General features: G+C 53.3%; 1 protein-coding gene across 2 annotated transcripts in view; it reads right to left on the bottom strand.

The window, feature by feature from the left end:
• The window catches only part of LOC146863617 (carbonic anhydrase 9-like), an 891,039-nt gene that overhangs the window by 55,508 nt on the left and 821,716 nt on the right, over nt 1-13,815 (bottom strand). For both annotated transcript variants that reach the window (XM_085627646.1, XM_085627648.1), the window contains one exon: nt 550-585. In XM_085627646.1, coding sequence (XP_085483772.1) covers nt 550-585 — 36 coding nt within the window. The remainder of the gene's footprint in view (nt 1-549; nt 586-13,815) is intronic.

Genomic DNA, 13,815 nt, shown 5'->3' with positions numbered 1-13,815 from the left:
TAGTAAGGCAAACATACCAATCATGTACAAACAATTACCATTATACTTTATACAGGGAGCACTTGCACTTTGACACTGATCAGCAGTGGCAAGGTGTCCAAAGCATCTAAGTTGATAACACCATGTCAGAAAAAAGGTCTGGGGAAAGCAAAAAGTTTAAGGAACTTTAGCCAAAAAGGGCCAAGTCCAACAGAGGCCATGAGCCAGTGGGCTCTGATTGGACGCACCGAGGTTTAGTCAGAGACAATACTAGAGCAGAGATCAGACTAAAGATGAAGGGAAGAGGGAGAGGTGATGTCAGGGAGGGAGGGGAGGTGACGTCAGGAAGGGAGGGGAGGTGACGTCAGGGAGGGAGGGAGAGGTGACTTCAGGGAGGGAGGGGTGGTGAAGTTAGGGAGGGAGGAGGTGGGGATGTCAGGGAAGATGGGGTGACATCAGGGAGGGAGGGAGAGGTGACGTCAGGGAGGGAGGGGGTGGTGACGTCAGGGAGGGAGGGGGAGAGGGGATTTCAGGGAGGGAGGGAGCTTGTCCAATCTCCAATCCACTCACCTGTACCAAGGGAGGACCTCGTGAGATGTTCAGCATCTGAGCAAGAAGAAAAACAAACTTTAGTGAATCCTCAATGAAACTGAATATTCAACGTGCAACAAAGGCAACCACACTGAGGGCACAGGGCACCTAGTCAGACAGCAGACCCTGGGCAAACCCCATAACTGCACAACTCAGCAGAAACCTGGTATTCATGCAACAGATAGTATCGAGGCAGTGAGACAGCTCTGCCACGCATAGAGCGGGAAGAGACAGGTGTGGGACAGAGACAGCTCTGAAGGTAGGCAGCTGACATTATAAAACACCGTAGATCACTTGTTTGTCTGAAAGATACTCCGACGTCCTGACGGGGTGGAGGCCTCAGAGTAGGGGCAGCGGACTGCCATCTTAATGCTCTGATTTCCCTTTTCAATCACCCACACCGGGCGAGAAAACTCCTGCTGTGGGGTGCACCATGCATTCGTTGTTTGTTTTTCAGACACAGACTCCTGCTCTAGGCCTGGCCGGGCGGGATGTCTGTGAACCTTAAGACATCATGGGCTGGTGCTGTTCTCACATTATGGTGGTCTTCTCTCTGTCATGGTGGGGTGCAGTGACCTCCAGCACCCCAACAGACAGAGTTATGTTATGTGAGATTATTTGTAGAGCTCATGGCTGCCCCAGTGCTAGAGTAGAGACCGCCAGGTGCTGAATGAGCCCCATATGTACCAAAGGTCATAGGGTGCTGACAAGCAGAGGGGTGCTGCGCTGGGTTCCCAATAAAAGTAGGAGTCGAGGGTGGAACAGGGAGAGGCCGCATTATCACCAGCAGAGCAAGAGGGTCTGGGCGTGGATTGGCACACACAGACCTCAGCACACACAGACCCACACAGACAATACATCCTCAGCCGAAACATGTTGGAGTGACATTCACAGCACTATGTCAGATCACCAGGTCGTGCTCACTGTACACGTAGGGAAAGTTCAAAAAAGTATTTCGTATGAAAAGAAGCATGTTTTAGATGAGCATGACTTTTTAACTGTTTCTTAAAACATATATTGTATTGGATGTGATCTCTCGTCTGCATGTTTGAGGTGTTTGAATATACGAAGACTGCACCCAAGGTCTAAGATAATTAAAGGTGTAATCCGGATGCATTACTCGTGTTGGCTACTAGAGGCAGCTATTGGTACAATCTTTTGGTTGCTGCACAATCTCACAGAAAAGTGCACCAGCGCTCAGTACTCAGTATAGGACTGGTAAGAAGGGTCAGGGGGAGGGGGACAGAAGTCAAATTTAAGGGGCAAATGTACAATAGAAGTGACGGAGTGAGGTGTTACCCTTCATGGCTTAGCGCTGCGCTCCGCCACTTCTGAAACGCAGGGCTGCACCGTATTTACAAGAATATGCTGCATTCTGGCGTTTCCCGTTGCACCAGCACTAAATTTAGCTGCCTAGCGCCAACGCAGGCACTGTTGCACCATAGTGCAAGGCTGTCTGTGTTGCAGGGGAAGATTGTTTATGTGCAGCACATAAACAATATTTAAATAATATTTTGCTGTTTCCATGTCTGCTGCACAATGCAGCACACACATAGAAACAGCAAAAACGAGGAGAAATGAAACATTTCTCCAAGTCTGGGTGTTGAAATCCGCTCTGCTCATGGAGTTTGTGGAGTTTTCTGCACTTCGCGTTAAATGGAGCTTGCGCTCGTCAACATCATGTTAGCGAGCGCGAGCGAGGAAAATCCACCTTGCATGTCAAGTTGGCGAGTGCGAGCATGGGAGATCAACCTCTCGGTGAAATTTCTCAACTCAGGCGGTCAGATTTCTCAATGCGGGTGGGCGCGTATGTTCGCGATCGCTCGCATTGAGAAACCATCCGTTGACATTGAGAAAGCTGCAGCTTGGGTAGAAAATCTACTTGAGTGGCAGAAAGGAAGCAGCACACGCTTGCGCCCGCTTGAGTTGTTATTGGTGCAGTTCGCAATAATTTCACAGCACGGATAAACACCCGGTGCTACCACAAACTACATTTTTCAAGCACACTCTGCTGCTTTTTTTGCACTTAACTCCGCCAAGACTTACATTTCGCCTTGTTTCGCCAGGGTAGGACCAGGGTTTCCCTGGTCTTAATTTTGCCGTTGCCCCATATTTATGCCACCATTGTAAATAGGGGGTAGCATCAAAATCACCTGTTTAATACCTGAAGGCTGAGGCCCGGCATGTCACGAGGCAAACTGTGCGTCTGTGGGACATGCCCTGAAGAAGACACCAGAGAATACAGAGAGGGAGGAAGCAAAGGCTCCTGGGAGTCCGGTGAAGAGAACCCGCCCCTTTCGATACTGAAGATTAAAAGGCTTATCTATTAGAGCCCTGTGTCACTTTTTCACCACGTAAAGTGGAACATGCGTGGCGCAGGGCTCTGACTCAGATTTATGAAGCCATGCAAAGCCACTTTACGTGGCTTTGAATAGCCTCATAAATAATGGCTAGAGCGACGCAGTCGCTGCATAGCCTTACTCTATGCCCTGGAGGCATTCCATGGGTGTTGTGGTGGGTGTTCCCATGCAACACCCATGGAATTTGACAGTCCCCAGACTTACAAGACCAAGTAAGCCTTGGGAAGTGCCAAATGCATATGCCTCCCGAGGTGAGGCGTAACGAGGAGAAATATCTTTATCTCTCCTTGATTTTCCTCTTTTTGTGAGTGCTGCATCCTGCAGGACATATAGAAAGAGGAATGCACCTCCTAGGATTGATTTTGTGCAGGAAGGTGCTCCTTCCTGCACCAAAACAATCCTGCCTGCAATGAGGGCACCCTTGCTCTAGGCTGCAGAGATGGCACCAGCGCAGGGAATAAGACAGGAATGCACTCTATTGCTTAAATACAATGCATTTCTGTCCCTTTCACTGCGGCGCAGGGAAGTGCTGCAAGGTGCCTTGTTGCGCTGCCCGACACCTACTTCCCGTAAATGAGGGGCCTACGTTCTGAGCTCCCTGCTGCTTCCCAAAAGATTCAAGAGTTTCATGTTTCCTGAGCCTGTTCCACCTGTGCATGGTCATTGATATGGGGGAGGACGGTTTGTGGGTACTGTGGGACATGCAGAGATCCCTGCACATAATGTGCACAGACCAACTAAAGTCTGAAAGGAGGCCTCAAAGATGCAGGCCACTGGATGCCTCTCAGCAGCTAAGACTGGATGGAGGTCCTTCTGATGGGCTCGGGAGAGGTGGGAGGGCCACTGAAGGCTCTAGCCTAGCTCCGGCTCGGCTCGGTGTCTTCTTGGACACTCGGGCCCAAAATGAGCCGATGTTTCCTACGGCCACTGCTTGTTTTTAAGGAATGAAGGAACTCATTTTTAGGTCTCGCCTACGTAGTGCACATGCGCTGCATAGGAGGACCTTTAGCCATTGCTCTGTACTTTTTGGAAGCACATACTCGTGCTTGTGGCTGCATCCACCTTGCGGGAGCGAGCAGGGGTGCGCCCACAAGCACGAGTATGTGCTTCCAAAAAGAGCCGACTGCGCACGCATGCACACACCACTCCCGGGCCAGCAAACACACGATTGTAGTGCCAGCAGTGTGTTTTGCTTTTACTGTGACAAGTACGCGTGTGCTTTAAAATAGCAGCATTAGTTATTCACTCTGCACAGCTATCATTTACTTTGTGTTTTGCTTTTACTGTGACAGTTTTCTCATCACTTCTTCCCTCGTGCTCTATCTTGCTTTTTTTGTTTTTATCATTCACTCTGTGTTTTGCTTTTACCCTTTCTCACTATTTGTCACTGCGTCCACCACCACCAAGTCCACTACCACGTCCACCACCACTATATCCACCACCACCACCACTTCCACCACCACGATGTCCACCACCACCACCACCACCATGTCCACCACATCAACCACCACCACCACCACCCCCATGTCCACCCCCACGCCCACCACCACCACATCCACCACCACCACGTCCACCACCACCACCACATCCACCACCTCCACCACACCCACCACCACCACCATGCCCACCTCCACCACCACCACATCCACCACTGCCACACCCACCACCACGTCCACCACCATCATGTCCACCACCACCACCATGTCCACCACCACCACGTCCCCCACCACCACATCCACCACAACGTCCACCACCACGTCCACCACCATCACGTCCACCACCACCACATCCACCACCTCCACGTCCACCATGTCCACCACATCCACCACCACCATGTCCACCACCATGTCCACCACCACCACGTCCACCACCACGTCCACTACCACATCCATCACCACCATGCTCACCAACACCACCACATCCACCACCACCACATCCACCACCACCGCGTCCACCACCACGTCCACCACCACCACCATGTCCACCACATCCACCACCACCACCAGGTCCACCACCATGTCCACCACATCCACCACCACGTCCACCACCACATCCACCACTACCACCACCATGTCCACAACCACCATATCCACCACCATGTCCCCCACCACCACATCCACCACCACCACGTCCACCATCACCATCATGTCCACCACCACCATGTCCAGCACCACCACCACCATGTCTACCAACACCACCACGTCCACCACCACCACATCCACCACCACCACGTCCACCACCACATCCACCACCACCACGTCCACCACCACCAACACATCCACCAACATGTCCACCACCACCACGTCCACCACCACCACATCCTCCACCACCACCATGTCCTCTACCACCACCATTTCCTCCACCATGTCTACCACCACCACGTCCACCACCACCATGTCCTCCACCACCACCATGTCCTCCACCATGTCCACCACCACCACTTCCACCACCACTATGTCCACCACCACATCCACCACCACATCCACCACCACCCCGTCTACCACAACATCCACCACCATGTCCACCACCCCAACGTCCACCACCACCACCACATCCACCACCATGTCCTCCACCACCATCACATCCACCACCACCACCATGTCCTCCACCACCACCATGTCCTCCACCACCACCATGTCCTCCACCACGTCCGCCACTACCACATCCACCACTACCACATCCACCACCATGTCCACCACCATGTCTACCACCACCACGTCCACCACCACCACTTCCACTACCATGTCCACCACCACATCCACCACCACCAAACCCACCACCACTACCATGTCCAGCACCATGTACACCACCACATCCACCACCACACTGTCCACCACCACGTCCACCACCATGCCCACCACCACATTCACCACCACCACCACATCCACCACCACAACATCCACCACCACGTCTACCACCATTTCCACCACCACCATGTCCACCACCATGTCCACCACCACCACATCCTCCACCACCACGTCCTCCACCACCACGTCCACCACCACCACGTCCACCACCACCACGTCCACCACCACCACATCCTCCAGCACCACCATGTCCACCACCACCATGTCCACCACCACCATGTCCTCCACCACCATGTCCTCCACCACCACGTCCACCACCACTATGTCCACCACCACATCCACCACCACATCCACCACCACCACATCTACCACAACATCCACCACCATGTCCACCACCCCAACGTCCATCACCACCACCACATCCACCACCATATCCTCCACCACCACCACATCCACCACCACCACCATGTCCTCCACCACATCCACCACCACCACATCCACCACTACCACATCCACCACCACCACCATGTCTACCACCACCACGCCCACCACCACCACTTCGACTACCACGTCCACCACCACATCCACCACCACCAAACCCACCACCACTACCATGTCTAGCACCATGTACACCACCACATCCACCACCACACTGTCCACCACCACGTCCACCACCACGTCCACCACCACATCCACCACCACCACATCCACTACCACAACATCCACCACCACGTCTACCACCAATTCCACCACCACCATGTCCACCACCATGTCCACCACCACCACGTCCTCCACCACCACGTCCTCCACCACCATGTCCACCACCACCACATCCACCACCACCATGTCCACCACCATCACATCCTCTAGCACCACCATGTCCACCACCACCACCACCATGTCCTCCACCATGTCCACCACCACCACTTCCACCACCACCATGTCCACCACCACATCCACCACCACCACGTCTACCACAACATCCACCACCATGTCCACCACCCCAACGTCCACCACCACCACCCCGTCCACCACCATGTCCTCCACCACCACCACATCCACCACCATGTACTCCACCACCACCATGTCCTCCACCACATCCACCACCACCACATCCACCACTACCACATCCACCACCATGTCCACCACCATGTCTACCACCACCAAGTCCACCACCACCACTTCCACTACCATGTCCACCACCACATCCACCACCACAATACCCACCACCACTACCATGTCCAGCACCATGTGCTGGACATGGTAGTGAAACAAGGTATTGTTATAGCAGCGCTTGCGCTGCGCTGCTGTGATCGCTGTGCTTTTTAAAACTTTCCAGTTTTTGTAGTTTGTTTAATTTTAATTTATTAGCCCTGGTTTTAAACTGGGATCAGGTAGGGTGTTCCCCTTCCTCTTACCGCACTTAAAATTGTACAATCACCGCCGTTTTGGTGGGTCCGGGTCACGGGTGGGTCCGTAGTCCTGGTTGGGCGCCATCTTTGGTTGGGTTGGCTTCTCTATCTCCCGGCGGGCGCCATTGTGAGCGTTCCTGCGCTCGGACAGCCTCGCGGGACACCTATTTAAGGCGTCCTTTTCTCGCCGGCAACTTAGACAAGGTATTGTTATAGCAGCGCTTGCGCTGCGCTGCTGTGATCGCTGTGCTTTTTAAAACTTTCCCGTTTTTGTATTTTGTTTAATTTTAATTTATTAGCCCTGGTTTTAAACTGGGATCAGGTAGGGTGTTCCCCTTCCTCTTACCGCACTTAAAATTGTACAATCACCGCCGTTTTGGTGGGTCCGGGTCACGGGTGGGTCCGTAGTCCTGGTTGGGCGCCATCTTTGGTTGGGTTGGCTTCTCTATCTCCCGGCGGGCGCCATTGTGAGCGTTCCTGCACTCGGACAGCCTCGCGGGACACCTATTTAAGGCGTCCTTTTCTCGCCGGCAACTTAGACAAGGTATTGTTATAGCAGCGCTTGCGCTGCGCTGCTGTGATCGCTGTGCTTTTTAAAACTTTCCCGTTTTTGTATTTTGTTTAATTTTAATTTATTAGCCCTGGTTTTAAACTGGGATCAGGTAGGGTGTTCCCCTTCCTCTTACCGCACTTAAAATTGTACAATCACCGCCGTTTTGGTGTGTCCGGGTCACGGGTGGGTCCGTAGTCCTGGTTGGGCGCCATCTTTGGTTGGGTTGGCTTCTCTATCTCCCGGCGGGCGCCATTGTGAGCGTTCCTGCGCTCGGACAGCCTCGCGGGACACCTATTTAAGGCGTCCTTTTCTCGCCGGCAACTTAGACAAGGTATTGTTATAGCAGCGCTTGCGCTGCGCTGCTGTGATCGCTGTGCTTTTTAAAACTTTCCCGTTTTTGTATTTTGTTTAATTTTAATTTATTAGCCCTGGTTTTAAACTGGGATCAGGTAGGGTGTTCCCCTTCCTCTTACGGCACTTAAAATTGTACAATCACCGCCGTTTTGGTGGGTCCGGGTCACGGGTGGGTCCGTAGTCCTGGTTGGGCGCCATCTTTGGTTGGGTTGGCTTCTCTATTTCCCGGCGGGCGCCATTGTGAGCGTTCCTGCGCTCGGACAGCCTCGCGGGACTCCTATTTAAAGTCGCTCCTCCCGCGCAGCGGGGTCGCGCAGTGGGATGCCGTCGCTTAGGTGGAGTCGTGCCAGAGTCCTGCCCGTCTGCGCCCGTCCGCGTTTGGACGCACGGGGCGCAGCGGTTATCTTCTCCGGCTCTTCGCGTATTTGGTGTCGCGATGATCACCTATTCCAATGACACTCTACGGTCTATTGGACTGACCATTCCGAAGTGTGATCTGCCGCATATTTATCCGTTAAGCGGCCCCTATCGGTGCGCATGTAGATGGGCACTTGGCTCTCCCGTATGCACCCGTCAGTGGCCTTTCTCTTCAGCTTCTCGAGGCAATGGCGTAGCGCCTGCACTTCGAATATTTAGCCTGAATGTTAGGTCTTTGGTACAACATCATCTAGCCGTCTTTGGCCTCATACAGGATGAGACTCCAGACATATTTGCGATCACGGAAACTTGGTTGCAGGAACACGATGCAGCCATTGTTAACTTGGCCTTCCCCCCTGAGTATTCCATTTTTACTCTAAACAGCTCGACTAGAGGAGGGGGTATCGCCCTGGCTGTTAAATCCAGTTTCCCCTGTAGTTGGAAGGTTTTAAATATTGCTGGATGTGAAAGCGCCTCTTTTAAGATCTTGATTAGCCCCCAGTTTTCGATCTCGGGGATGGTGGTCTACCGACCCCCAGGCTGTGACGTTGCATTTAGAGAAGCCTTCCCTGATGCCGTTAGCTCTTTGGCAATGGGCTGCGCCAACTTTTCTATCTTGGGAGACCTCAATCTCCACTTTGATAATAAGAGCACGTCGGCTGTCAATAATATTTTAGCTGACCTTGAGGCCCTTCAATTGTCTCAAAAGGTAGTACACCCCACTCATGTAGGAGGGCATACGTTAGATCCCTTCTTCACCAATCTTATGGAAGTTACAGTTTCTTCCATAACACCCTTGGGGTGGACGGATCATTTTTTAGTGGCCATTCGGGCATGTACACCACCACATCCACCACCACACTGTCCACCACCACGTCCACCACCACCACAACATCCACCACCATGTCTACCACCATTTCCACCATCACCACGTCCTCCACCACCACGTCCTCCACCACCACGTCCACCACCACCACGCCACCACCACCACTTCCACCACCACCATGTCCAGCACCACATCCACCACCACCATGTCCACCATCACCACATCCACCACCACCACCACCACCACATCCACCACCACCACGTCCACCACGATGTCCACCACCAACACCATGTCCACCACCACCACGTCCACCACCATGTCCACCACCATGTCCACCACCACCACATTCACCACCACCACATTCACCACCACCACGTCCATCACCATTACATCCACCACCATGTACACCACCACCACGTCCACCACCATGTCCACCACCACTACCATGTTCACCACCACCACGTTCACCACCACATCCACAACCACCACGTCCTCCACCACCACCATGTCCTCCACCACCACCACGTCCACCAACACATCCACCACCACCACGTCCACCACCACAACATCCACCATCACCATGTTCACCACCACATCCACCACAGCCACCACATCCACCACCACCACCATGTCCACCACCACCACATCCACCACCACATCCACCTCCACGTCCACCACCACGTCCACCACCATGTGCACCACCATGTGCACCACCATGTCCACCACCATGTCCACCACCACCATGTCCACCACCACCACATCCACCACCACTATGTCCACCACATCCACCACCACCACCATGTCCTCCACCACCACCATGTCCTCCACCATGTCCACCACCACGTCCACCACCACCACGTCCACCGCCACCACGACCACCACCACCACGGCCACCACCACCACCATGTCCACAACCATGTCCACCACCACGTCCACCACCACCATGTCCACCACCACATCCACCACCACCACCACGTCCACCACCACCATGTCCACCACCATTTCCACCAAAACCACGTCCACCACCACCACGTCCACCAACACCATGTCCACCACCACCACATCCACCACCACCATGTCCAACACCACGTCCACCACCACCACATCCACCACCACCATGCCCACCACCACTACCACGTCCTCCACCACCACCCGTGACAGGTAAAGTGTCCCTGGGGGCTAGAAGTATTACACCAGACCCAAGATACATTTTGAAGAGGTGCAATGTCACAGGGGCTCCTGTAAAAGCACATGCAGCATCTCTACCTCACAGTGGCATACCTGCACGAGCCACTCACTCAAAACAAGCATTGGCATAGCCAATACGTCTTGCCTTTGGGACCTTATAAGTGTTTAGCCACTTCCACCACCACCATGTCCTCCACCACCACCACATCCACCACCATGTCCTCCACCACCAACATGTCCTCCACCACATCCACCACCACCACATCCACCACTACCACATCCACCACCATGTCCTCCACCATGTCTACCACCACCACATCCACCACCACCACCACTTCCACTACCATGTCCACCACCACATTCACCACCACAAAACCCACCACCACTACCATGACCAGCACCATGTACACCACCACATCCACCACCACACTGTCCACCACCACGTCCACCACCACGCCCACCATCACGTCCACCACCACCACATCCACCACCACAACATCCACCACCACGTCTACCACCATTTCCACCACCACCATGTCCACCACCACCACGTCCTCCACCACCACGTCCTCCACCACCACGTCCACCACCACGCCACCACCACCACTTCCACCACCACCATGTCCAGCACCACATCCACCACCACCATGTCCACCACCACCACATCCACCACCACCACCACCACTACATCCACCACGTCCACCACCACCACGTCCACCACGATGGCCACCACTACACCATATCCACCACCACCACATCCACCACCATGTCCACCACCACCACATTCACCACCACCACGTTCACCACCACCACGTCCACCACCACTACTTCCACCACCATGTCCACCACCACCACATCCACCACCATGTCCACCACCACTACCATGTTCACCACCACCACGTTCACCACCACATCCACAACCACCACTTTCTCCACCACCACCATCTCCTCCACCACCACCATGTCCACCAACACATCCACCACCACCACGTCCACCACCAAAACATCCACCACCACCATGTCCACCACCACGTCCACCACATCCACCACCACCACCATGTCCAACACCACCACATCCACCACCACATCCACCTCCACATCCACCACCACGTCCACCACCACGTGCACCACCATGTCCACCACCACCATGTCCACCACCACCACGTCCACCACCACTATGTCCACCACATCCACCACCACCACCATGTCCTCCACCACCACCATGTCCTCCACCGTGTCCACCACCACGTCCACCACCAGCACGTCCACCGCCACCATGACCACCACCACCACGGCCAACACCACCACCATGTCCACCACCATGTCCACCACCACATCCACCACCACCATCCCGTCCTCCACCACCATGTCCACCATCATGTCCACCACCACTTCCACCAACACCATGTCCACCACCACCACGTCCACCACCACCATGTCCACCACCACCACATCCACCACCACCATGTCCACCACCACGTCCACCACCACCACAACCACCATCACCACCATGCCCACCACCACCACCATGTCCTCCACCACCACCCGTGACAGGTAAAGTGTCCCTGGGGGCTAGAAGTATTACACCAGACCCAAGATACATTTTGAAGAGGTGCAATGTCACAGGGACTCCTGTAAAAGCACATGCAGCATCTCTACCTCACAGTGGCATACCTGCACGAGCCACTCACTCAAAACAAGCATTGGCATAGCCAATACGTCTCGCCTTTGGGACCTTATAAGTGTTTAGCCGTGCAACACTTGATGTTGTTGCACCAAGGATATTGTGCTGGATAACTAAACACTTATAAGGTCCGAAAGGCGAGACCTATTGGCTATGCCAATGCTTGTTTCTTTTGTCTTAAGGAATCCATAAGAATGCATGTTTTCCAGCTCTTTGTGCAGGAGAGATGATTTTGTACACCGCATATCCTGAACTCAGGAGGCAAAGTGTAATTAGACACTTGTCTAGGATCACACAACTTGATCAAGCAGGGAAGCCGAGGAACCGGGGATTGATCCCAGGTTTTATGATTTCACATTTTGTAATTCTATTTCATTCCACTTTAATAATCACATCGGTTCCTTTTTACACTTCAATCTCCCAAGCTATCGATAGCGTCCACCTTACCCCTCTCCTCAAAAAGCCCCACTCCCACCATGTCGGCATCAACGCGGCCCTCGGGGCGCACCACAGACCACACTTTGCGGCCCTTGGGAAAATGTTGCTAGTACCCATATTCTACAGCATCTCAAAAAACACTGGCAAAGCCAAGAGGTCACAAAGGTGAGACCTAGGGCTTTGCCAATGCTTGTTAAGCTAGCTTGCTTGCTGTTCAGGTGCCTCCTGGACAGGACTCCTGCAACCCTGAGGGAGAAGGTCTCCCCCGTCACCCAGTGTGGTCTTTTAAAGGTCCTATGAGTCTCACTGGGCTGAGAGGAGGTCGGAAGGTTCTCTGTTCTGGAGACTAGCTTGGAGCGCTGCAGAAGTCCTGAACTTCGAGCCCACTTTAAGCAAGGTTCAGCAAGACTTTAAAAAGACTCTAATCACAGAATGATAGCAGCACACAGGAGGACTGTGCTGGCCACAGACACTATGGCAGTTAATTTGTGGCTCTCCAGCGCCTAGAGACGATTCATTCTGTGTGGTGCAGACATGCAATCAATCACCAGTGCCTAGAGATGATTTACTGGAGTGGTGCAGACATACAATCTATCACCAGCACCTGGAGACAATTTATACTGTGTGGTGCAGACATGCATTCAATCACCAGCGCCTAGAGATGATTCATTCTGTGTGGTAAAAAACATGCAATCAATCTCCAGCCCTAGAGACGATTCATTGGAGTGGTGCAGACATGCAATCGATCACCTGCGCCTAGAGACAATTCATTCAGTGTGGTCAAGACATGCAATCAATCACCAGTGCCTAGAGATGATTCATTGGAGTGGTGCACACATGCAATCAATCACCAGCGCCTGGAGACGATTCATTCTGTGTTGTGCAGACATGCAATCAATCACCAGCACCTAGACACGATTCATTCTGTGTTGTGCAGACATGCAATCAATCACCAGTGCCTAGAGACGATTTATTCTGTGTGGTGCAGACATGGAACCAATCACCAGCATCTGGAGACGATTCATTCTGTGTGGTGCAGACATGCAATCAATCACCAGCACCTAGAGACAATTCACTGGAGTGGTGCAGACATGCAATAAATCACCAGCCCCTAGAGATGATACATTCTTTGTGGTGCAGACATGCAATCAATCACCAGCCCCTAGAGATGATTCATTCTGTGTGGTGCAGACATGCAATCAATCA

The sequence above is a fragment of the Triturus cristatus genome, chromosome 2_1, assembly GCF_964204655.1.
Source record: "Triturus cristatus chromosome 2_1, aTriCri1.1, whole genome shotgun sequence".
NCBI lineage: Eukaryota > Metazoa > Chordata > Amphibia > Caudata > Salamandridae > Triturus > Triturus cristatus.
The sequence above is the reverse complement of the archived record's forward strand: the minus strand, read 5'-3'. Positions and strand labels throughout refer to the sequence as shown.